This window comes from Spea bombifrons, chromosome 6 (genome assembly GCF_027358695.1).
Source record: "Spea bombifrons isolate aSpeBom1 chromosome 6, aSpeBom1.2.pri, whole genome shotgun sequence".
Taxonomy (NCBI): Eukaryota; Metazoa; Chordata; class Amphibia; order Anura; family Pelobatidae; genus Spea; species Spea bombifrons.
The window spans coordinates 25,401,154-25,428,485 of record NC_071092.1 but is presented as its reverse complement, the minus strand read 5'-3'; the positions used below and the strand labels follow the sequence as shown (position 1 = coordinate 25,428,485).

The 27,332-nt window shown below is 41.8% G+C and overlaps 1 protein-coding gene across 1 annotated transcript in view; it reads right to left on the bottom strand.

The window, feature by feature from the left end:
* CACNG2 (calcium voltage-gated channel auxiliary subunit gamma 2) overlaps nucleotides 1-23,975 on the bottom strand; it is a 46,239-nt gene extending 22,264 nt beyond the window's left edge. The window contains exon 1 of the mRNA XM_053468677.1: nucleotides 22,787-23,975. Within this exon, the coding sequence (XP_053324652.1) occupies nucleotides 22,787-22,997 (211 nt within the window). The 5' untranslated portion in view covers nucleotides 22,998-23,975. The remainder of the gene's footprint in view (nucleotides 1-22,786) is intronic.
* Nucleotides 23,976-27,332: the final 3,357 nt, after the last annotated feature.

Here is a 27,332-nt window from a genome sequence, read left to right as displayed (position 1 = left end):
GTGTGTCCACTATGTAGGAGGTGAGAGTAGGTTCTCACCCTATTGAGAGTGTGCCTTGACGTGGCGGGTGAGCTTAATTATGCTTTGGCCAATTCATATAACCAAAACCTCTCATTTATATTATGTTTATATATTTGTTGCCAACTTTATTAGGGTAAGAAGCGCAGACAGTTTTTGTTTTTTGTATACATTGTACAGCCAATACACTGTTTTTGCAGCATGCTTACACTTGTTTGGTAGGCCTCGTATTATACATTTGTATTATTTGAGCCTGTGACTAGCTTAGCGCACCGACATTTTTTCTTTTCCCTGTTTGCACATATTTGAGGTTGTTGGCTCCTCATCAGTCTGGTTGCAGCTTGCTGTCCAGGGGTTAATAGGGAGGAGGTTTAATTGCACCTCCCCCAACACATTAATTAGGTTTTGGTAGCAGTATAAACTGCTTGGTGTGTCCACTATGTAGGAGGTGAGAGTAGGTTCTCACCCTATTGAGAGTGTGCCTTGACGTGGCGGGTGAGCTTAATTATGCTTTGGCCAATTCATATAACCAAAACCTCTCATTTATATTATGTTTATATATTTGTTGCCAACTTTATTAGGGCAAGAAGCGCAGACAATCATTGGTGGATAGTTGATGGTGGAGGCAGGCTTTACCCCCAACCACAGGTGTAGAACAGTATGCTGATGTCTGGGCAACACCTGGAAGTTTTCCCTGGGGTTTGTTGTAACTTGAGGCTGCGGTTTTTAGGCCACAATCTTGGGTAGACACCGCTACTACAGCCCGTGCCTTTGGCCTACTGGGGGATAGTGGAGCTTTTGGGAGGCCTGCAGTGACGGAGGACAGCTGGGGAGAGCAGGTAAGGGTGAGAGGGGCATGACTATGACATTTACTATGATTATATTATATGAAATTTATATTTATAAAAGTGCCTATTGTGTCTTTAAATTAAAGTGGACCTGTCACCTACACGTAATTTAAATTAAAATTTGAAACATTTTCTATTCAGTGTGATTGTCTTAGTGGTAACTTGAAGAATTAAATTAATGCAGCATGCATGCAAGCAATGATGATTTTCAGCAGGCTTTGTCAGACAGAGGACCTGGTTCATTATAGTGAAGGCTTTGCCAGTGTACCAGTACATCGGCATAATCATCTTTGCATGAGCAGTGACACTACTCCTTAACCTCAGAGTCTATGGGACGTGAAGCATCACACAGCAAACTGGGGAAAAGAATCGCAAAAAAAGCTGAGTGACAAACGGAATGGAATTTTATATTTTAAAAGAATCATGTGTCTTCTCAAATATACCATGTTGGAGAGAGTCCCCCACAATATATAATATATATATATATATATATATATATATATATATATATATATATACGGACAACCTGCAGCTCACCACTAGCTCCAAGCTTCAGGTAGGGTTACTATCTAATTGTATTTATAATAGAGAACTATTACTGGTATTAAGTTCATAGCAGCTGGTGTGAGTTGTTAGGGGTATTGTGGTTTCAATTCCCTAAATTCATGATGCATCCCTAGTAAATTTCTCTGAAGGAATGGCTCATATGACCCTGTATAGTGTATATTTCAATCAGTGAGGTGAATTTCAAGAATGCACACTGATTTATATTTGCTTTATCTGAAGATATCCAAGCTGGTTTTGGAGCAGAAGCTCACTGGGGTTGGCCCCTCATAACATAAAGCAAAGTCGGTGACATGAAACTACAACCCATTCCTCCCAACAGCCCCAGTTGCTGTGGGTCAGTCCCAATTCTTGAGTACTGTTCAACTGGGTAGCTTCTTCACTGTCCCACTTTTGCTGGCAGTGGGAAGCATGGGACAGTTGGGGAGATCTTCCCAGACCAGCCATGGTAGGCGAAAAAGCAATGGCGATCTAGTTTGTTGCATCACAGACCTCATTTGCAGCCCCCGCATAGCCTCATTATAATGTTATCTTTTCCAGGTAGCTAAGGCAGGAGGCTGGCAGCACCTCGCCCACTTTCTCAGCAAGCCTAACCCCTTCCCACACAGGTGTCCTGATTTGGACACCTGGAGTGTTGCAGGGGTATAAGACTCCCTGTTTAGTGAATAAACCCCAGACAACTTGGAAATGTTTAACATGATGACCATGTCCTTTTTCAGCCTATGTAGCCATGTATTTTGTTTGACGTTTGAGCTTATATTGTGGGCTCAATACATTAGCACGAGTTTGTGTGGGCTTCTGCCTACAGATACCTGAACACAACCCACATTGCTCACAGTGATCTTAACTGAACTCCCCATGACAGAGAAGATGAAGTAAAAATATTTTATCTAGATCCTGCTAGATGGATTTCAGCTGACGTTATATGGGGCTAATGACCTCCTTAATATCCTGACCTTCTAAGGATTGCCCAGAACAAGACTGCTAGCCGTTCTCCTTATTACGACATGGAACAGGAAAGATACATTGTGATAAATACACTCCAGGGAGCTGAAGGAAGGTACTGAGGTTTGTCTGAGATCACCAGGGATGATTCCCGTAGGAATTAAACCCACACATCTGAGTAATATGCATTAACACCTTAACCGCTACACTGCATCAATTCACTCTCTTTTATTAAAGGGCTCATCGCATTTTTTAAAGCAATTTTCCTCCCACTCTACAAATTATGAAAATATGTTTGTAACTCTTGGGTTTAACACATTATGGACAAAACTTTACCCCAAGCTCTAATTTTGGGGTATTTATGTTACCCCAAACATAGCATTTTGACAGCAGTTTAATGGCTGTCATTCAAGAATGACTCCTGATGGATATTAATTCAGACAATTTCTTCAAAGTCATTTTCTACGCTAATATTTTAGACATGAAGAGAAGGTAATAAGTAGGTGATGTTTGTGGATTTTAAAGAGTTAATGGCTGCTGACACCCCCCCCCCCCCACACACACACACAACCACACACACTCACAATCAAATCTAAGATGCTGACTGTAAGCACAGAGCCCTGTAAACACACTCTAAAAGGGTGTAGTAATTTGAGACACTTTTTTCTCCATTAAAACAAAGTCTTTGTTATTCAGTTACCGGAATAAATCAGAGCTTGCTCCTCAGACTGCATATATATATTATATATATATAATATATATTATATATATAATATAATATATAATATATAATAATATATAATATAATATATATTGAGTCATGCCCTAAATGTTTGCCACCTAGCTGGTATTTCACCGGCAGGCTAATAATAAAAAAACATTTAAATGACTAATAGTACTTTCTAAATAATACCCTAACTGATAAAAAAACATTTAAATGACTAATAGTACTTTCTAAATAATACCCTAACTGATAAAAAAACATTTGAATGACTAATAGTACTTTCTAAATAATACCCTAACTGATAATCTTTTTATCTAAAGCAAGAATACCAAGGGTAACACAGGTCTCCTTGCCTTTATTAGTAACCCCCCTTTATGCAATTCAGTATATCGTACACATTACGTCTTGGTGCTACCTACTTGCTACGGTAGTTGTATGGTTTAGACCAGGCATGTCCAAAGTCCGGCCCGCGGGCCAATTGCGGCCCGCGTTCCGGACTGATACGGCCCCCAGGTGAGCCACGGGACTTGGCGTCATCAGCCGGCGCAGGGAGAAGGAAAGCGCGAGATTTGGGCTTTCCTTCTCCCTGCGCTGGCACACACAGCCACAGGGGCATCGGATGAAGAAATTGTGTAGGGGAGGGTTAGATTTCAACCCTCGTCTACAGTAACTTTAAACAGGGTTGAAATCTAACCCTCCCCCAGTAGCGTACCTAGCGGGGGGCGGTCCGCACCGGGTGCCGCTCATCAGAGGGGTGCCAACTTGCCGGCACCCGGCTCCCCTCCAGAGACGGACAGTAATGTCCGCCGCTGGAGGAGCAGGCTCGCAAGGGAGCGGTATCGGAGGTCTTTAACAGACCACCGGCTCCCTTGAGTGATTTTAAGCCGGTTCAAGGATTTCCCTTGAACCTGGCTTAAAATCACTCAAGGGAGCCGGAGGTCTGTTAAAGACCTCCGATACCGCTCCCTTGCGATCCGCGCGGCAACAGCTGTTGTGCGCCGGGGTTTGTTGTCAGATCCCGGCGCACAACACTGAAGCCGCGCCCACCGCTGTCCGTGCCCTCTGAACCCCGTGCCCTCGGAAGAAGAAGGAAGAACTGAAGAAGAAGAGGAGCGAAGAGCAGGAAAAGGAGCTGTAAGGAGAAAAGAGGAAAGGTAGGAAAGCATACAGTGAGAGTGGATTGGTGTATGTGTGTGGATTGGTATGTGTGTGGATTGGTGTATGTGTGTGGATTGGTGTATGTGTGTGTGGATTGGTGTATGTGTGTGTGGATTGGTGTATGTGTGTGTGGATTGGTGTATGTGTGTGGATTGGTATGTGTGTGTGGATTGGTGTATGTGTGTGGATTGGTATGTGTGTGTGGATTGGTGTATGTGTGTGGATTAGTATATGTGTGGATTGGTATGTGCGTGTGGATTGGTATGTGCGTGTGGATTGGTATGTGCGTGTGGATTGGTATGTGCGTGTGGATTGGTATGTGCGTGTGGATTGGTATGTGCGTGTGGATTGGTAAATGTGTGAGAGTGATGGGTGTTATGCTGTACCATTTTCAATGTATTTTTCATTATATAATTATGCTCTAAAGTACATTATAACTCCCATCACTCTATACTGTTCCATACAGTGGCAGAGCTGGGAGACCGAGGCCTTGCACCCCCACTGCAGGACTCCTGAAAGGTAAGTGAACTTCAAAGAGGGAGAGGGTAGATAGTTAGGAGGGGTAGATAGGGAGAAGGGAGTGAGAAGGGGTAGATAGGGCAGAAGGGAGCGAGAAGGGGTAGATAAGGCAATCATACTCCTATCATGCCAAGTCTGCGAGTGCCTCCTGGAATCTGGGTATGCCTGGGCATGATAGGAATGTGATTGCTGTTAACAATTATATATATATATATATATATATATATATATATATATATATATATATATTGTTATTTAATTGTTTTGTCCTATTTTGGTGTGTTACTTACTTTAAATAAAAGTGTTAGATTTTTTTATGGTGTGTGGGGGGGGGTCATATTCAGTTTCGGCCAGGTAGTTTTAAAGTGTGTGGGGGGGGGGTGCCACATACAGGATCCGTCCTGGGTGCCAAATACTCTAGGTACGCCCCTGCCCTCCCCTACACAATTTCTTCATCAGATGCCCTTGTGGCTGTGTGTGCCGGCGCAGGGAGAAAGAAAGCCCAAATCTTGTGATCTCGGACGTTGTTAGATTTGGGCTTTCCTTCTCCCTGCGCCGGCACACACAGCCACAAGGGCATCTGATGAAGAAATTGTAGGCAGTGGCGGAACTACCGGGGTCACGACTGCGACCGGGCCCTGGAGTTCTGCCAGTCAGTGGGGCCCAAGGGGTGCCGAGCAGTTGCTGAAAACGACCGCTCGGCACCTCTTGGGCCCCCCTGACTGACAGAAATCCAGGACTCCTCTGCTCGCCGTCGCTGCCACCGCCGCCTGCCTCTGGGCTGCCCAGAGTGCAGTGTTGGAAGCGTGAGGTGTTTGTCTCGAGTGCCGGCGCTTCACGCTGAGTGCCGGCATATGACGTCATATGCCGGCACTCAGCAGTGAAGCGCCGGCACCCGAGACAAACGCCTCACGCTCCCAACACAGGAGTTGACAGTAAGTGACCTACAAAGGGGAGTAGGGAGGGAGTGGGTAGATCGTGAGAAGGGGGGGTAGGGAGGGAGGGAGAGGGTAGATCGTGAGAAGGGGGGGAGGGAGGGAGAGGGTAGATCGTGAGAAGGGTAGGGAGGGAGAGGGGAAATTGTGAGAAGGGGGTAGGGAGGGAGACGGGTGATTGTGAGAAGGAGGGGTAGGGAGGAAGAGGGGAGATTGTGAGAAGGAGGGGTAGGGAGGAAGAGGGGAGATTGTGAGAAGGAGGGGTAGGGAGGAAGAGGGGAGATTGTGAGAAGGAGGGGTAGGGAGGAAGAGGGGAGATTGTGAGAAGGAGGGGTAGGGAGGAAGAGGGGAGATTGTGAGAAGGGGGTAGGGAGGGAGAGGGGAGATTGTGAGAAGGGGGTAGGGAGGGAGAGGGGAGATTGTGAGAAGGGGGGTAGGGAGGGGAGATAGTGAGAAAGGGATAGAAGTGGTATGCCGTTTTCAATAAACTTTGCATAAAATAGTTAATTTGCATTTAATTTTAATGGTTCAGAAAATGTCAGGCAAAATGGTCGGCCCTCGCACATGTTCACTTCATCAAATCTGGCACTCTTCGAAAAAAGTTTGGACATGCCTGGTTTAGACACTGTTGGCATCTTGAGGTCACCTTGCTAAAAATAATAGCTAAAAAGCTGCTGGCTGAGATTTATGCTTTTTATTGGAGAGATGGTTTGCACAGACCTGGTACAAGCCAATGTAAAAGTGCACATTAACTTTTTCCCCTCATTCTCATAACAATTGTATTTTCCAGCCCAGAATTGCCTTTAGCAAGAATAAGGAGGGGAGAGTTAATTTAAATATTGACCTACTGGGTAATAGAATGGTAAAGAAAGCATTACAAAGCAATGTGTTGCTTGTCCCCTGTTGCACTCATATGGTGTATTATTCTGTATGACCTTCTTTCTGAATTTGACTTATTTCGCAACCCAACCCTAAAAAGTGCCACTCAGTTTTGTACTTGTCAGGCTGAATATGAGAAGTAGTTAGTTACTGTGAGGAGCAAGGAATCCAGTGCCTGTGAAGGACACAGGGGGTGAGTTTAGTAAAAGACTCTCTTAATATCTTACAGCAGGGAGCATTTGTTTTTTTAATAAAGCATCTTTCCCTGATCCCCAGCTCAATTCATCTCAGGACTGAAACTAAGGACGTGCAGAGAGTGAGAGAGAGGGAGGATGCTGGAGGAGGAAGCTGGAAAAGATAGAAGAGAGGTGGGAGAGGTGCAGAGTGAAATAGCAATAGAGTGGGTGTGAATGTGGGTGATGGGTGAGAATAGGGGGATGCAGGCAAGAGAAAAACACAAGAAATTGAAGAAGAAGAAAGATAAAATAGAGAGGAAGTTAAAATGAGATGGGTGTATAGATGGGGAAAATAGAGAAAAGGAGCACTGAATTGTGGAGAAACATTAAAGTGAGGTTAAGAAGCAAAAGGGGGCTTTGAATTAAGTTTTATCTAGCGCACATTCTATATATCTTTTTATAGTTGTATTTAGATGAGCATTCTCCAGCTGTTGGTGCTCAACCATAGGAGGTTGCCCGGTACCAAAGGGATGTAGCAATCCTGTATCCTATATTTGGCACCCATAGGCCGCTCCCCCCCGTAACTCACTGGCACTGGCATGCATTTTTACACACACTCTTATATTTGCATAGATTTACACTTTCACACAAACACCATGCACACACACATCCACTAATAAACCCTCATGCTAACACGCACTTACACACTGATCTTAACACATTCTTCCTCTCACAAAAACACATCCACATTCATTCTCACACACTTATACATCCACATTCATGCCTACACATATTTACACATGCACATGCATGCTAATACGCACATCTATGCTCATATACACTTAGACATTAATGCTCAGACACACTTACACATACAAATCCATGCTCACACATAGACATCTATACTCACACACAAACATTTACACATACATGCTTACACATATGCTTACACATCCATGCTTAGACACACGCATACACATCCACACTCACACTTACACAACATGCTCACATACATACTTACATATCCATGCCTATACACACAAACATGGTCACATACAAAAACCCTAACATACATACAGTCATAAGTGCACGGCCCTTCCCTTACCCCTATCTTGTCCCCTCGTTCATCCTTTTACCTCACCTGCACCTTTCACTGCTCACAAATGTGTGAGCAACCTTGTGTTTTAGAACTGGGTCACGTAACCTGGGTAACCTTGCGTTATGTGACCCCAGTGCTCTCCTGCCTCCCTAGACTGATCCAAAATTGTTTACAAAGGGATGGTCCGACCTTTGTGAACAATTTTGGACTGGCCATGTGGGCCAGGTTAGGATCCTTTTGATGATTGCCCCCCTCCACAAGTGTGCCACTGCTGGTCAGTATTTGAAAAGGATACAAATATGAGGGGAAATTAAACTTGACATAGATGATTGAAACTAATATATAGAAAAATAAAGGCTATAGGAACACAAATGGGAAGGGGTCATTTCCTGACTGATTATCTGGCACACCAAGCAAATGACTGGTAGGCCACTGGCCAATACTATTCCATACTTAACCCTAACTGCTGATCCAGCTGCAAATCAGGGCCTGCAGTGTGCAGCTCCCAGATGGATCCAAGCTTCCACATGCATCAAGAGTGAAAAGAAGAGTGGGAGTGTGTATCCGGGCGGTGGCCACATGTACATTATTTAGCAGCTGCTGACCTTGTAGAGCCAGGGCTGCTTTATCCCCAGTAAGGACCTAGAAAGGGTGAAAAGGGAATAGAAAAAATGGGCTGAAAGATGTAGTGGAAAAGTGGGTGGCAGGAACTAAAATGACGAGAGGTGATATGGGAAATGAGAAGGAAGGTACTGTACATAAATACAAGTATTGTTGTGGATTGAGGTCATCCAAAACAAGTTAATGATGGATGTGAGAGAAACATTTCATATTTTATTGATAGAAGACCCACCCTGTCCATACAGTTATAAGACAGGGCATTTAAACTTGAACACCTACTAATTCTACATGATGCAGGCAGGTCTTACTCATGTTCTGCAAACCAGTATGTACAGTTCATATGCAACAGTTACGTGATATATGTGTAAATTCTACTCAGTTGGAAGAATGGCATTGTCCAAAATGTCTTGGCATGATAAAAGGGACATACCAAGACATTTTGGACAGTTTGAGGAAGGCCCTTTTCTATTCCAGCATGACTGTACCCCAGTGGACAAAACAAGGTCCATAAAGACATGGCTGGATGAGCTTAGTGTGGAAGAACCTGACTGTCCCGCACAGAGCCCTGACCTCATCCCCATCAAGCACCTTTGGGATGAATTGGAAAGGAGATTGCGAACCAGGCCTTCTTATGCAACAGTGCCATACCTCACAAATACTCTACTGTATGAATGGGCAACAATTCCCACAGAAACACTCTAAAATCTTGACTTCCCAGAAGAGTGGGAGCTGTTATGGCTGCAAAGAGAGGACCAACTACATATTAATAGGGAAAAGAAAAAATGTCGTTGTGCTAAGCTAGTCTCAGGCTCAAATAATACAAATGTATAATATGAGGCCTACCAAATAGTGTGAGCATGCTGCAAATACAGTGTGTTGGCTGTACAATGCATACAAAAAACGAAATACTGTCTGCGCTTCTCACCCTAATAAAGTTGGCCAACTTTATTAGGGTGAGAAGCACAGACAGTATTTTGTTTTTTCAACTACATATTAATGTCTATGTGTTTAGAATGCGATGTCATAAAAGTCAGGTGTCTCAATACTTTTGTTCTTATAGTGTATTTGTCCCAACCAGCATTTAGTCATAGACAGTTGTATGTCTGTATTTCTAGAGCTACAACTGAAAAGGCAGCCAAGGTGCAAATTCTTCATTCTTAGTACCCTCAAGTGAAACCGTTCATACCTCATTGTTTATGAAGAGATTTTTGATATGTAAGAATTATCATCCCTTCCACTTTTTCTGCGGTACTGCAGGCTTTATTAGCTATTTCTTGTTGTCAGCACTCCTATTCTAGTTAATGGCAGCTGTGCTCCTATTGAAATCAAAGAGGGGAGGGAGCTTTGCTAGCATACATGTGATTGGGAGCTACTAATACTGTAGATTTTACATAAAACAAATTAAGGTTTGCAGGTAAAATAATATGGCTATATAAATCAGATTAAAAACATACAAAAGGCGCGCACAACCTAAAAAGCATAAAAGACATAAAAACTCAGATTCCCGGGTTGCTGCTAGAATAATAATGACCAATAAGTACACAAAACAAAGCAAGAATTCAGCGAATGCCATTCAAAAAACACCTAAGGCATAAATATTGGGGATTCCATCACACTATATATCGCTTAGCCCGCAACTACATCAAAATACCCCAAGTTTGGTGAGTCCTATCTAATTTTTCATGGGTATATTGCTTACCAAGGAGCTGAATCAGTGGGACTTTGCATTTACTACCCAAAAAGAGACCCTCAAGCAATTTAAAACCTTCTCTGGACACCATTAATGAGGCACCTGTGTGGCAAATATGAATAGCACAAAACATATACAAAAATAGAGGAGTGCACATCATATAAAGCATACAAGTAATAATAATAATATTGACCAATAAGTACACAAAACAACATACTGTAAGTGGCGGTCTAAGCAATATATGGCCATATAGTGTGACAGAATCCCCAATATTTATGCCTTAGATAGGTGTTTTCTGACTTGTATTTACTAAGAATGCACTGAATTTTTGCTTTGTTACATATAAATCAGATTGCATCATAATGCATCTTCATAATTACCATATTTCTCTAAGTTAGGATGTCTACATTTCCTGCAATGGGCTTTAGTTATTTAGTTGTGACTGGGATTCCAAAATAATGGGTCGCTCTGCTTTCTATATGAATATAACTGCTGTTATATGGAATGCTATAATCATATAGCAAGTTATGGTACGTTCTATATTTATATAACTGCTGCTACTTTTCCCGTACCTCTGTTTTTATATGTTTATTTTACTTCTTTGTATTTGTTTATACATCTATTGTAAAAATAATTTCTCTAACTTGTAACCTAACCTGTATCTTCATATAACTACCCTCAAAAGTGGCTGTAGGATACCTCTCTGTATAACTTCTTAATGCATACCTCCTAACCATCCTATTTCTCAAGGGACACTCAATTTTTAGGGTTTTTGACGCTGTGCTGTTTTTGTGGGGACTATGGGCAAATCGGGGAGATCCTCTGATCGTGAAATTGATAGAGGCCTGTGCTGCTGCTGCACAGATCTCTATAATAGCAACCATGTGGCGACCTCGTGAAGCATGGAAGCTGAGTGTGAGAGGTGGCCAGATGGGTAAAAATGGAAATGGTGGACCTTCCCCCTGCCCAATGAAGGTGTTCTGATATGGACACCTGAAAAGGTTTGGGTCTGTTAATGCAACACATGTTTGGGTTCCCTATCATTTCTGCCATTGCTTTACTTATTTCTGTGTGCATCCACTAACCAAGTGATTATGGTTATAGTTCAACAACTATAGTTAGACACTACTGAATGATACCTTATGGCCCAATAAATGCTCATGGTACCTCATATAACCCCTTAATATAATGTCTCCCTATTATTATCTTCTATGACATACTCCCTATTGTATGGCTCTATATCATTTAAATGTTACTCCAATAAAGATCATTTAATAAACGCATTGCGCAATAACAACTATCACACACTCGTATGACTACAAACCCTTCGTAGCAGCCATTTAAGCGCAAGGGCATTCAGCACTATTATGAATTACGTTTTTATGCTACTTAGGTACAAACGTGTTAAACATAGGTGGATCAATTTCTTTCTAGATTTATTTGGTTTCCATATATCCTGTTCTTCAAGGCTTCAGGGGGTCGCTAAGCGGTATCTGTCTGGCTACTACTGAACTGCAGCTCCCTGCATTCATGAAACACTTTTTCTATTTAGACCTTGTACCATTTAGTGACCCTGTTTTGAATAATTTCTAAATTATTAATTTCCTTGTGGAGATGTCTCCAACACTGGAATAGTATTAAAAATGAGATACTGTACATGACACGTATGACATGGGCTTTAACAGCCCAACAGGAACCTAGGGGACAATGAATGGCAATATGACCACATCCATACACATTTATTATAAGATTTGTTAAGTTTGTCAGAAAGCTCATTTGAAAATAAATTATGCATGCGGTGAAGATTGCTCATCTGCTTGCATTATAAAGAGCTGATTATGGCATTTTTGCTTATTCTCTATCACAGCTGCCAATTTTGGGTGGGATTAAACACAGTTAAAAGCAGTTATGCATCCTTTGTAAGTGGGCGAGATTTCCCACATACCCATGTCTATCACAAGACCTTAATATCCCTGGTAAATAATCAAATTGCTAACACTTGTTTACACAAACCCGTGGCACTGTTGTTGGGTAGTTCATCATCCTCAACATGTAGTTGAATGAGGGTAATAAAGATCAAAGAGGAAAGCGGGACAGAGGGATTTGGGTCCCAAAGAGAGATTGTCTTTACTAAACAGCGACACATATAGGACTTTCCGAACAAATGCCACACTGTATGCTCTTTCTCTCATAGTGAAGCACAATGAAGAAGAACTGTCACCCATTGATAATTTTAGGGGAAAGGATAAATGCAAATTCCGTGACCCCCTCAACAGATACACAAGTAAGTTGTTTTTTTTAGTATTACCTCATGATGGATGACCTGAATAGTGGGTTTAAAGATTATGAGGATCACAGGGTGAAGCCAGATGATGAGTCTGGCATCTATGGCCAGACTCTTGTAGTATATGAGCAGCAACATTCTTGGGGTCATGTATGGCAAAACTCACAGGTTTAATGAATGGATTCTCAATGTGTACTGCCATATACTTAATGTCAAGGGTTGTGGAGAAGTTTTCAGCATCTCAAGTTGACTTTGGTCACAATATCTAGTATTTGATTTATTCACGCTGGATAACAATGTAAGGATAGATGACTGTTCACGCTGATGACGATGAATAGCTTTTGCAGATGAAGTGAGGAGTTCAGCAAACACAGGCAATTGGATAAATCTATGCACTTTAGACAACTTTGATGCTTTCAGTACACCCTCAAGTTATCACATACAGCTCAATCAGTCACTCAGCCTTACAGACAAGTGCGCCTGTCCTGAATGAACTAAGGGCTTTGAATCTACCTACGAACCATTAAAGGTAAGTTTAAGGTCTGTCTTATTTAAAAGATCCCACCGATGGACATCCATAGGTCAGTCCTTAAAAATAAAGATATTATTATATTTTATTACTTTAGAGAATATGCAGTCTGGATGGGCCATTTTTCCTTTAAAATATGTTTCATTTTCATTTTAGAGTGAGACACAAACATGAATAGAGTAGACTTCATATACAATGACATTACCTTTATCATAAGGTTAGTGACAAGAGATGGTTAAACAAACCTCATAATCCATTTTGATTTCCATCACTATAGATCAGGCATGTCCAAAGTCCGGCCCGCGGGCCAATTGCGGCCCGCGTTCCGGACTGATACGGCCCCCAGGTGAGCCACGGGACTTGGCGTCATCAGCCGGCGCAGGGAGAAGGAAAGCGCGAGATTTGGGCTTTCCTTCTCCCTGCGCTGGCACACACAGCCACAGGGGCATCGGATGAAGAAATTGTGTAGGGGAGGGTTAGATTTCAACCCTCGTCTACAGTAACTTTAAACAGGGTTGAAATCTAACCCTCCCCCAGTAGCGTACCTAGCGGGGGGCGGTCCGCACCGGGTGCCGCTCATCAGAGGGGTGCCAACTTGCCGGCACCCGGCTCCCCTCCAGAGACGGACAGTAATGTCCGCCGCTGGAGGAGCAGGCTCGCAAGGGAGCGGTATCGGAGGTCTTTAACAGACCACCGGCTCCCTTGAGTGATTTTAAGCCGGTTCAAGGATTTCCCTTGAACCTGGCTTAAAATCACTCAAGGGAGCCGGAGGTCTGTTAAAGACCTCCGATACCGCTCCCTTGCGATCCGCGCGGCAACAGCTGTTGTGCGCCGGGGTTTGTTGTCAGATCCCGGCGCACAACACTGAAGCCGCGCCCACCGCTGTCCGTGCCCTCTGAACCCCGTGCCCTCGGAAGAAGAAGGAAGAACTGAAGAAGAAGAGGAGCGAAGAGCAGGAAAAGGAGCTGTAAGGAGAAAAGAGGAAAGGTAGGAAAGCATACAGTGAGAGTGGATTGGTGTATGTGTGTGGATTGGTATGTGTGTGGATTGGTGTATGTGTGTGGATTGGTGTATGTGTGTGTGGATTGGTGTATGTGTGTGTGGATTGGTGTATGTGTGTGTGGATTGGTGTATGTGTGTGGATTGGTATGTGTGTGTGGATTGGTGTATGTGTGTGGATTGGTATGTGTGTGTGGATTGGTGTATGTGTGTGGATTAGTATATGTGTGGATTGGTATGTGCGTGTGGATTGGTATGTGCGTGTGGATTGGTATGTGCGTGTGGATTGGTATGTGCGTGTGGATTGGTATGTGCGTGTGGATTGGTATGTGCGTGTGGATTGGTAAATGTGTGAGAGTGATGGGTGTTATGCTGTACCATTTTCAATGTATTTTTCATTATATAATTATGCTCTAAAGTACATTATAACTCCCATCACTCTATACTGTTCCATACAGTGGCAGAGCTGGGAGACCGAGGCCTTGCACCCCCACTGCAGGACTCCTGAAAGGTAAGTGAACTTCAAAGAGGGAGAGGGTAGATAGTTAGGAGGGGTAGATAGGGAGAAGGGAGTGAGAAGGGGTAGATAGGGCAGAAGGGAGCGAGAAGGGGTAGATAAGGCAATCATACTCCTATCATGCCAAGTCTGCGAGTGCCTCCTGGAATCTGGGTATGCCTGGGCATGATAGGAATGTGATTGCTGTTAACAATTATATATATATATATATATATACATATATATATATATATATATATATATATTGTTATTTAATTGTTTTGTCCTATTTTGGTGTGTTACTTACTTTAAATAAAAGTGTTAGATTTTTTTATGGTGTGTGGGGGGGGGTCATATTCAGTTTCGGCCAGGTAGTTTTAAAGTGTGTGGGGGGGGGGTGCCACATACAGGATCCGTCCTGGGTGCCAAATACTCTAGGTACGCCCCTGCCCTCCCCTACACAATTTCTTCATCAGATGCCCTTGTGGCTGTGTGTGCCGGCGCAGGGAGAAAGAAAGCCCAAATCTTGTGATCTCGGACGTTGTTAGATTTGGGCTTTCCTTCTCCCTGCGCCGGCACACACAGCCACAAGGGCATCTGATGAAGAAATTGTAGGCAGTGGCGGAACTACCGGGGTCACGACTGCGACCGGGCCCTGGAGTTCTGCCAGTCAGTGGGGCCCAAGGGGTGCCGAGCAGTTGCTGAAAACGACCGCTCGGCACCTCTTGGGCCCCCCTGACTGACAGAAATCCAGGACTCCTCTGCTCGCCGTCGCTGCCACCGCCGCCTGCCTCTGGGCTGCCCAGAGTGCAGTGTTGGAAGCGTGAGGTGTTTGTCTCGAGTGCCGGCGCTTCACGCTGAGTGCCGGCATATGACGTCATATGCCGGCACTCAGCAGTGAAGCGCCGGCACCCGAGACAAACGCCTCACGCTCCCAACACAGGAGTTGACAGTAAGTGACCTACAAAGGGGAGTAGGGAGGGAGTGGGTAGATCGTGAGAAGGGGGGGTAGGGAGGGAGGGAGAGGGTAGATCGTGAGAAGGGGGGGAGGGAGGGAGAGGGTAGATCGTGAGAAGGGTAGGGAGGGAGAGGGGAAATTGTGAGAAGGGGGTAGGGAGGGAGACGGGTGATTGTGAGAAGGAGGGGTAGGGAGGAAGAGGGGAGATTGTGAGAAGGAGGGGTAGGGAGGAAGAGGGGAGATTGTGAGAAGGAGGGGTAGGGAGGAAGAGGGGAGATTGTGAGAAGGAGGGGTAGGGAGGAAGAGGGGAGATTGTGAGAAGGAGGGGTAGGGAGGAAGAGGGGAGATTGTGAGAAGGGGGTAGGGAGGGAGAGGGGAGATTGTGAGAAGGGGGTAGGGAGGGAGAGGGGAGATTGTGAGAAGGGGGGTAGGGAGGGGAGATAGTGAGAAAGGGATAGAAGTGGTATGCCGTTTTCAATAAACTTTGCATAAAATAGTTAATTTGCATTTAATTTTAATGGTTCAGAAAATGTCAGGCAAAATGGTCGGCCCTCGCACATGTTCACTTCATCAAATCTGGCACTCTTCGAAAAAAGTTTGGACATGCCTGCTATAGATGTATGTACTCTCTTGCATTTTCACTGCCATCCATTCATCATTAATCCTTATATCTCCATTTCTTCTGAACCACACCAGCTCCCCTTGTCACATTAATAAGCCAAGACCTTGCTGTCTACTAAAAGAATTGTCATTGTTGGAAGCAAAATCTCAAGTTCCAGTCTATCCTCCTTTATCCATCTGTGGCTATGGTGCTAGACATGTAGCTAGAGTTTTGTCTGGGACAGGCAACTTCTGGCAGTAGAGTTCTTACAGACTTCATTTCCAAACGTGGTCAGCAAGCCCTATGAGATATAGTCTGCTATAGCAGCTGTGTTACTGGACTATAACCCCAACAATCCTCTGCACTAGGCCATCTCAGTGATACCCTCTAATGTCTGTTAGGTATACTGGCTAAACTGGAAGTTTACTGAAGTGCTGAGCATTAACTAATGCACACCTAAATGTTTGACATAATGCAAGGACAAGTCAGTACTTCTTCCTGAAGAAGTTCAACTAGAGTTGGCTCTTCATGATGCTTAATGGTACTCCATAACGCACAATGAAGTTCGGGAGCTTAAATTTTAATACAAACGTCTGATTTAGTGTATACACCCTATGGTTATACACACACTGGTGATGCCAGAATGATGTATCTTCTTCGATATTATCAGTTTTAGGCTCCTCATTTGGCCCTCATCTTTCTTTTGGATAACGCACATCTGCTGACATTGAGAAAGTGATCATTTATACTCCCTCATGCAGGAAAATAATTTCCATCTAATATGGTTTTTAATCTGAGCATGGTTACTTGCAGCTTTGTTTATACAGATCTCGCGATTGTAAGGGATTGGGAGCAGGGATCTCTCCTCCTGATGTATCGGTTTGTCTTAGTCTGTCAATTCTAGTCTTGTCATACCCCTTGAATATATGTATTGTAAGAAGTGCTGTGTAAAATGTTGGCGCTATATAAATAAAAGATAATAATAATAATAATTAATTAATAAGTGTTTCATAAACTCATTATATTTAAAGCTAAAAAATAAACGGGGATCTACCAAATAATGAATTCTGGGATTCATAAATCATAAATTTCTTGGTGGATTTTGAGTGTGGTGTAAATATGCTTGCTAAAATAATATGTTAACTTCCCTTACTTTATTTGATTACTTACATTTTACATATTTAAAGTCATATTTTTTATTATTTTCTAAACGAAATGGTTCAAGCACGTAGCATAGATTTTTCATATTGCTAACAGCTTTCATTTGTTTAATTGTAACACATCTTTTGATTTTATTAGGATTCGGCATTTGTTTTAGGTGATTACGTTGTTGAATGATGGGAAGATTGAATATTTGTAAGAATCCTAACAGCAGAAAGTGTGGTGGATGTGTAATGAGAACATTCGGCAACTGATGAATCAGTGTCTCTGCCACCAAAAACACTGACAGATGTCTTTACCACTGTACTTTCAAGGGTATCGCAATACAGTACATTACACTGCTCAGCCTCCTGTCTTGCAGTAATGCAACTTGGACTTGAAATACTGCGTTTCTGTGCTGTGCATTCAGCAATGGCTGCACAGCTGTGCTTCCCTTTGTCTGCATGTGAAATGCTAAGTACCACTTCTCTTCACTTGTATTCCTAGATCTCTCAGCTGTTTTTGACACTATAGACTACCCCCATCTGAACTTCGTCTACCTAATTTGGCCTTGTGAAACGGCTCGCTATTGCTTTCAATGGCTGCATTTCTTTTAACAGCACCTCTTGTTTCTCTTTCGCCTTTTCTTTTTATAATCTTCATTGTGATCTTTTGCAACTGACATATAAAACGGATTTACATGAAATCTGTATGCTCATATGTCACCTATATATCTATTTTCACTATGAGTTCATGTATATACATTTTATACAACCAATACAGTTCCAAAAGAAGAAAATGCAGTGGCACTTCTTATCAGTTGCCACCTTCAGAGGTCTGTTTCTTATTTTGCTTCCAGTTCATTTGACTATCCCTCCTCCAACCCATCTCAAACTGCCACTGTATTTGTTTCTTTCATTGGTCTCATCTAAACCACTGAGACCATTTCATTGCTAGCTTTCTTTTGCTTGTATAACAAATCCAAATGTATAGCTCTTCAAACCTTTCAATGAAGATGGTGCCATCTTCATTGTGAAATGATACCCAACATACACACTATGTTTTATCTGTATATATGTTCCTCTGTAAGATGCCTCTCAGTCTCGTCTATAGAGCTACCCTTATTTATTGACAATCAGACATCCTGCCCTCCTGGAGACTTTCAATTGCCTGGTTAAAGGTCACCTTTTAAAACAAATTAATACATTGGTATTCCTAAAATAATTTCTTCTAACCTTAGTCCTTGCCTCAATACTATCTGTTATACTTTTGTGATCCTTGTAGTCAATATGATCTTATGGCTGAACTGCTTGAACACCATGTTAAAATCTGAGGGTATAAGGCCTTGGCGCTGTGATGCTTTTTTTACTGTAAAGGTCCAGGTGCTTTGGACACTTCCCATTGTTAATGTTTTATACAGTGTCTGGCTTCCAGGGACATCTAATGGATGTCCATCAATATAAGGGGTTATATTATACAAGCATCCCTCATTGCATGAAATGTCTGGATCACCTTATCTAAGTACAGGCATTTGGGAGATGTAGATGCTTCTGAGATAATCAGTGGGTAAAGGAGAATAAAGGAACAAATCTCCATCAAAGGACCCTTTCTCAGTGTAAGGTAGGAGCAATGGCCATCATACATTGGAGGGGTATGTGCCCATCTCATTAAAAGGCTTTTGGATTCCAGGCTCTGTAGATAAAGTAGTGACTGACCCTCTTTCTTAAGGTTTTGGCATGGTGACCATTACTCAGTATAGTATAGTCCCATTATATGCTGGTATCTTAGAATAAAAGGTCTGACAGCTGTATTGAATGGTATGGAAGTTCTAGAAAACTACTGGCCTACTGTTCATAATCTAATCCCAAATCTCCTCTTCTCATACCTCCTGAGTCCTCCCTATTCTCTTGCAATCTACCCACTCTCCAAAGGTCTGGTTCTTTTTTCCCTCTTCCTTCCTCCCTGTCTCACACCCACCCTTTTTCTTCCTTCCCCCTCCTCCCACCCTCTCCCCCTCCTTTTTCCTCCTATCTCTTACACACCCTGTGCAGTCTTTGAAAATTAGACAATCCCCTATTAACCATCAAGTAAAACTGAATTTTGCGCATGGATCATCTCCCCCTTCCACCCTTAGCAACACAATTTCCCTAAATGTAGACATCTGCACTCTATTACCTCTCTTCTCTTCCGCGAATCCATATTCAACAACCCAAAACCAAATGTCATTCAAAATGAAAGCCCCTTAAAACTCTATTTTTCCTCCGCTCAAAAAGAGATTTAACCTCTTCACTGCCATTGGTACTGCCTCATAAAAGAAGTTAACAAGCAGCTGGCCGCTTAAACAAAATTCCTGCAAGCATTCCATAAATATTTTATCACAACCGCTAGCCACTTTAGGGACACATAATAAATAGGTACATCAATTGAAAAGGTTTCCTGGAAGGAGAGGAGGTGGGAATGAGGTGTTGTGGATGGTGTCTGAGATGGAGTGAGAGGAGGTGGTGGTGGTGGTGGTGGTGTGGAGCAAGATCTATGAGGGTGAATTCATGGCTATTCATTTTCTCCAGGCTTGGGGAGGGACAGCATATTCTATTCTGTGCAATGTTTCTCTGCAGATTATGTTAAGAGGCAGGCTTGGCTGAGGAGAGGCTCAGCGGATGCGCTATGCGTGTTTAATGCGTCAAACTGTTCTCATCGCTCAATGGAGGCACTTAGCAATTCAGAGCATGTCCCATCACAGCCCAGCTCAAGAGGAGGAAGGGCCAAACTATCCCATAGGCTGACAGGCTGGGCTGGTGTCTGTGTGCTTCTGTCTTATGAGGGTGATATGACACTAAAAATATGTGTGTGTGATATTTATATGTGATGGATTGGATATATGTGTGACATTTATATCAGTGTGCTATTGTGTGGTTTATCCTAGCTTCTCACATACGTGTACATTGGAGATTCATACATAATAAAATGGCCCTATTTCTACATGTATGTGTGTCTATCTGTGGGTGTGTATACAGACATAGAAATGCTTAAATATATATCATGCACTGGACTAATTTCTGTATACGCTATGCGATATATGATTCTGTGTTTGTGCAAAGATAGAGGCAGAGAATACATGTTGTATGTACTGGACATATACAAACGTAATTTGTTTCAATGTGATTATAGGTAAGCTGAATGCAACAGAATGTGCCTGCCTGACAATGAATAATGTATCGTTTTGTGTCTTTAAGAACGCATCATTGTATATAACAGGTATACATTAATAACTAAAGTGTTAAATATGTATGAAGTTGTATGTCTGCTTCATTTCACATTGTTATTTAAAAAAAATGTGTCACATTATAAATTGTGCGTCCCTTCCTATTAACGTGCAAGCATTGTGCTTTCCTGTGTGTATGTGTGTATGCACACTGGAAGTACCTGTTGTGTTTAATGTAGTCACTTGGAATAAGAGAAATCTTTACGTGTTTTGAGCATCATAAATGTGTGATGTATTTTTTTTTTATGTATTGTATTACTTATGCTTTACGGATTGCCGTACATACTATATATATAGTATATAAACATATATTTTTTCTGTATCAGATTTTCAGTGTGTTATGTTTTAATTGTATTACAAGGTCATGTGTGACACTTCATTTGTTAAATATATGTATTATATGTGAACAGCTATTTTTATGTCTATTTGTCCATTTGTGTGTCTGTGTGTTTTAAGGTTATGTGCTTACTGGAATGGGGCATTAACATTTTGTGAAATAAGTAGCATTTTGTGTTTCTGTGCCACTTGTGACGTAGAGTATATGTTAAATCTAGTTTGTTAGAAGTGATAATAAGAGTGTGAATGTGTAGAGTATATTTAGCTGTGCGTATTGGTATATTTAAACAAGTGTGCAATAGGACGATTAGTATGTGTGTGGGAGGTGTAACTGGTGTGTTGTTTGCAATACTTTGATAACATATGTGTCTAAACTTTGTGTATGCAAGGTCTGGACCTTGCATATGGTGTGTGCTTGGCATTCACTTTATGTTGTGTATGTGTGTCTAAGTATATGTGCATGGATATGTGTGGTAACAATCTGTCACTAACGTACCCAGGGGTATGAATAATGCACACTCAGGAACACGTCACTAATCCTCTCTAAAATACTGAGATACTTTGCCATATGTGTGTGTGTGTGTGTGTGTGTATATAGATATATATATATATATATATATTATGAGAAAATGTAATCAGCTATATATATATATATATATATATATATATATTGGAAATAAATAAAAAGCCGGTTACATACACATAAAAATAGCCAAGCACACAGCGTTCGCACGTCTGCTGTGCCTCAGGCACTGTGTGTGTATGTGTGTGTACACTGTGTGTGTGTTGTAAGGCTGGATTGCTGACCTGCAGTGATTGAAGAGGGGAGTTGTGGGGGAGGGGGTGGGTGGTCTGTGTACCACTGTACTAATCATACAGTTACCTTGCTCCGCCTGGCATTCATTCCTTATCCACCTTCAAGTGGGCTGTGATTAACCCTTTCACACACCACTCTGACTATACAGGCTACTCTGGCACTGAGGTTTAAAGGGGGGCATCTTTTGGTTCCATTCTATCAGTGATGACCCAACTACCATTAAGCCCAACTGCATTAGAGGTGCATGACACAAGTACACTAGTGAAAGGCCTCTTAAAAATCTGCCACACACCCCCTGCCAGGAATAAATGCCAATGACATCAGAAAACACTAGCATTGCTTACTACTTAGATGTGCCAGCTGGTACCTACAATCCTGAGGTTGTATTTTTGCAGGAAACTGATAGCCTTACCAAACAAGCTATATGACCTTCCATTTGGATGAGGGCATATACGTGTCTATGTATGTATATGTATTGATGTAATCTATGTATGTATGCATGCGTGTATCTATGCTGTTTGTGTCTATTTTGATGTTTAAGATAATGTCAGCTCTACTTATACCAAGAAGGCCAATAAACAATAGAGGATGAAATATCTGCCAAACAGGCAGTGATTTATAAAAATAAAACAATGATTTCAAATCTGCTTGGAAATTAACATTGCAATACAGCAAAAATATGACTTCTGTCTAGCACATCTCTCACCGCCTTCAATTCTTATGCATATTTAGGTAGTAATTATAGGCCCACAGAAAACCACATTATTTTCTTTTAAATAATTACAATACTTGTCATCTACAATACTACATATCATGAGTAAAGCAGGTATGGTGCTCTTTTATGACTAATCTGACAGCATCATACAGGAGAGAAGCATACACAGAATGCAGAGTATTCTACACACCTTTTCACTACAGTCTGTGTCCTACTGCTTCCATATTAACAAAATCTACCATTCACATCATCACACTGAACGCCTGGAAGTGGATCAGTCTCTCCCCAATCACCCTCCCTCCCCCCTCCAGTTTATTAGCTCAGTCTAGCCACCCCTTGTTTAAAAAAATGAAATGAAAAGATGGAGGAATATGTAGTTTTCTGGTTCAGGAAAGAGGGAGGGGAGCAGGAGAGCAGAGGAGGAGGGGGAGAAATGTAAGATAAGAAAGGGTCTGATCCAGTCACCAAAATACCTTCAAGGCAACATGTTCTCCACAATCCAGAATGGGTCATGACTTCTTCATTCTTTTTGCTTGTTTCATTTTCGCTTATGGATTTGCTCTTGCAGACCCCTCTAGAGTATAACCAATAGTCTGTACCCACAGCAATTGTCATCAAACTAAATGCTGCAAATGCCCCCACAGTGGTTAAAAGCATCTGAACACCTCTATCAAACAGACCCATAGTTCTTCATTCTATAGACATCCGACAGTCTTCTGGTTCGTTGGTGATATAATCTGAAGGATAAGGGGCTTTAAACTAGAAAGGTTGCTGGACCTTGCCCAAAAAGATGAGGTATCATGATAAAAAAATACCAAAAGTAAAGCCAGAAGCCTTCGGGATGGAGAGCTTCTTGTCCATCAGATCATGTCCAAATGCAGGTAGCAAAAAAAAAAATAAAAAAAAACAGATGTAGTAGTATAGACAAACACAAACACACAAGAAAGCAGCAATATTAAGACAGAGATGGTCTAAGCTCTCTAATTCCTTTTCCTAAAATTCTGATCTTCAGTTTCCATAAGTGATAGCTAATTGGGAAGCTGTGTGCAGCAGAAATAAAAATGCAGCATCTTCATCACCAACCTGCAGCATCTGGACCAGGGCAGGGGGAGATTATAGGGTTAGGAATGCAGCTTTTCCTTCTTTTATTTTGCTCTGCAGCCTGCGCCATGTAAAAGGCAAAAAAAAGCCCAGATTTTTCTTCTTGCTTTTTCTCCTGCTCCTGACAGATATTTCTCTTCTCCCCTCTTCTGGTGTCTGTGTGTGTGTGTGTGTGTCTGTTGGAGTGTGGGATTCCTCCCCTGCTGTTGATTACACCGCAAGCCTCCTCTGGATGCTGTAAGGTTTGGCTTGAGAAGGACTGCGGGTTTTGCAATCCATGGTTCTACAGCTGAAGATCACTGTGAGGCCCCCACTTACATGTCCTGGGAGGGAGGCAGTCTTGGTTTGTAGGGTGGGTTGGTAGCTGTGCTTCCTCTTCTGTTGCATGGAAATGATGCTGTTACCGTTTAGACTGGTTATCCTTGCGTTGCCTCTGCTGAGGACGTGGTGCTGAAATGGTCAGCTCCTAGACACCACTGCTGCTGCTACCAAGCAGTTTCACACAGGACCTCCTGTACTGGAAGAGCCAACTGGTGTAAACGCTCATGTCCCTCCTTCTCTGTGCTGTCCTAAGTCACCACCCCTGCTCAGCTTCTTGGAGGGGGTGTTAATTTTTGCAGCACTCCCTCCTCCCCCTCCTCCTTTTCCCCCTGTAAGCTCTTCAGCCAAGGGGTTTCCTACAAAGTCAGTAAAGCCTCACCGGGACTGAAGGCAGACAGGCTGTGTTTTGCCCCCTGCCTCCTTCTCATTGTAACATCCGTGCCCAGATCTCCAAATGGCAATCTCACATTACAATCAGCGATAGAGAGAGAGAGAGAGAGAGAGAGAGAGAGGAACTTCAATCAGGCATTTCATCCCTAGAGGATAATATATACCTCCCCTCTTGTTCTTATTTCAATGAACCTCTGCAAAGGTACCTACTTAAAATGCTAATTTCCCATTGTCTTTGATAAAGGGTTGGTTGCTTACTTCTATACATCGCTTTCTGTTTCAAAGATTCCATTCACATTCATGTTAATGGGATACATGTATGTTGTGTTTTAGAAAGATACATGTTTGACACTCTGTTCTGTTTAGACCTAGACAATTCACGATTTATAAACAGTGGCCAGAATAATAGTAACTCACTGGTTACATCCAGGGTCCCTGGCACTACAAGGACAGTGAATGCTTCAAATAATTCAGCTTTCTCTTTGGCAATCTCAGAAGAGCACTAGCTCACTGTCCTACATTGGTAGTTAAGATATTATGGGATCTCATAAGCCTGCTGCTTAATTATTTCCAAGTTAATTGGGATAATCACCCTGCTCTGCTGACAACCCAGTTCTAGGCTGCCGAAAGCTACAGGAGAGGTAAAAGGGGTGTTCAATGTAAGAACATTAACCCTTCAGAGAGGGACATGGTACAAAAGAAACAGGTGATGTTATACCATTATATATTGGGTACATTTATTTTTGTAATTTTAAACAAAAATCTATTTCATATGCAAAAATGCCAAAAAATTTAGAAAAAGACAATCCAATCACATCAATATAACCATTAAATATATCAAAAATAGTCAAACAATTATCTAATACAGACAAAACAACTGCACAGGGACATATTGGGCTTATTGGTCTAAATCTTACTTGGTGATTGGAGCTATGGAGTAAAAGAATGGTGCAGATAAGCTTTGGAGTTCCATTTTCCCCCCTAACCCTCACACTATTCTACCATACTAATTATGTGATGGCTACTACATAATCTGAGGTCTGAAGTGGAAGCCATAGTTTATACTTACATCCTAAAGCATAGCTTTTTGAATTTGGAAATATTTGTGATATTTTTTTTGGAATGTCTCAGGCACATCCGAGTCAATTGTTTGTGGAGCTTGCAAGATCAGTGTGATAATAATGTGTGATTATTATTATTATTATTGTCAATTTTGCATATTGTCAATTTTTATATTAATATTCAGTCTACCCATTGTAATAGCGCTATGGAATCTGATGACACTCTCTAAATAAAATGTAATTCAATGTTATAATGCCCCTTGACTTGTAAAATAAATACTTATGGGGTTCACTAAAGTAGAAGTTGGCATTGGCGCTTAGAGAAGAGTTGCAGTTTCACCTCATGATGGCTAGAGTGGCCCCTTAATTAGCCCTTGGTCACTGTGCATTAAAGTGAACTTCTAGAACAAAAGAACATGCTACCCAGTAGAATTTATAGTTAAATTACTTGGATTTCTTTAGTCAGCCCTTATTACAGAAACAACTTGCCAAGGTTGCCCTTTTAAGATGCATAATGAAGTTGACAAGTTGAATATGCAACCTTCCTGAAAATGCACCTCAAACTCCTTAGAGAATAAACTCCAAGGTATTACAAATACAATCAATTACATTCTTACTAAATGCCACATTACTGAATCTGGATAAATCTGGGATCAGCGTGATGGAAATTAAGTACCAAGAAGGAATGTGTTCAACCAAACTGCATCTAGTTCAGTTCTCAGGTAGGGTTTGTCATATTTTTCAATTAAAGGAAGATACCTACGAGTGCTATTGGTTGAAGAATAGTCTTTGTCATATACAGTACAACAGTATGTATAATTCACGTCATACACTGGCATGATTAAATGAAGTGCATTAATTCTAGAGGACAACACTCCAAGCTCTGCCTCTTGTAGAGTTCACAAGTGTCCTCTTTTAAGTGGCCAATATGGTGAACTTAATATCAGGCCATACCAACAGTTTAGGTTTCTCCATTCTACCTATCTCCCATTAAAACAGAAAATTCCATTTTGTGCTAATAATAGATTCACCCTCCTCCTATCAGACGATCCTGAAATCCAACACTTTTAATGGAGCTGGACCATTTCAATGTCTTAGACTTTTATTATTATACGGTTTTAAGATGATTCACTGGAACTTAAGCAGAAGTAAGCCAGTATCATTTTAAAGAACAGGGGTTTACTAACAATCAAGCCTAATTACAAGCCAATCCTCACATAGCTAATGCTGACCTCTGGTGCTGCTTTGTAATGTTGGATTAATTCACTCTGTTTTCTCCACACATTTAATTTAGTTTTGTCCCTTGATGCCCTTTTTGTTCTTGCTTAGAAATGGATATCTGGAAGAAGCCAGAGCAGTGCAGCTAAATATCAGAAATATTTTCATTAAGCTAATTTTATTTCGATGGCTTCCGTTGAATAGGTTTGTTAGTAATCTTAATGTATATTACCATGTTTGGCTTCCATGTGTAGAAAAGCCAACATGATAATACTCCCTGATTTACTTTTGGGAAAGCAGCAGTTCTAGATCCTCTGAATGCTTATAGGATGAGTAATACACAGATTTGCAATCAAAGCACTTGTTTTGTGGTTTTAGTCAATGGAATGGAGTTTTTTTTGTGGGGAATGTGGTAGAGGATAGGGAAACTAAACAAATATTATGGAAAGTTACACTCCAGGAAATAAACAGTGTTAAACGAACCTTTAACAAAACAACATTCACTTGTAGTATTTTATTTCAAATCCCACGTAAATGCATTGAGTAGAGGTTAAGGTTGTTACAGACACAATGTTGCATTAGTAGCTCTTCTCCATACAAGTATTTTCTTCCAAGTCTACCTTCTTCTTACAGGTTTGTTATTGTGACTTTATAGGGCAGCCACAGTTAAAGAAGGATTTCACCCTCTTGTGAGAGATCCACCTTATTTTCACCAAGATTTACCCTCTTGTGAGAGATCCACCTTATGTGATGTCTGTCTGGTGAGAAGCAAATGATGGTATTTATTTTACTTCTTTCCCTTTATCTCCAATCTGAACGTGATCACAACAATGAGAAAGTGGTGGGGTGTGTATGGGGGATCATAGCTCCTTTGTGAATGGAAGAGGGTACTAAACACAAATGTCCTGGACTGCAGTACAAATGCAAG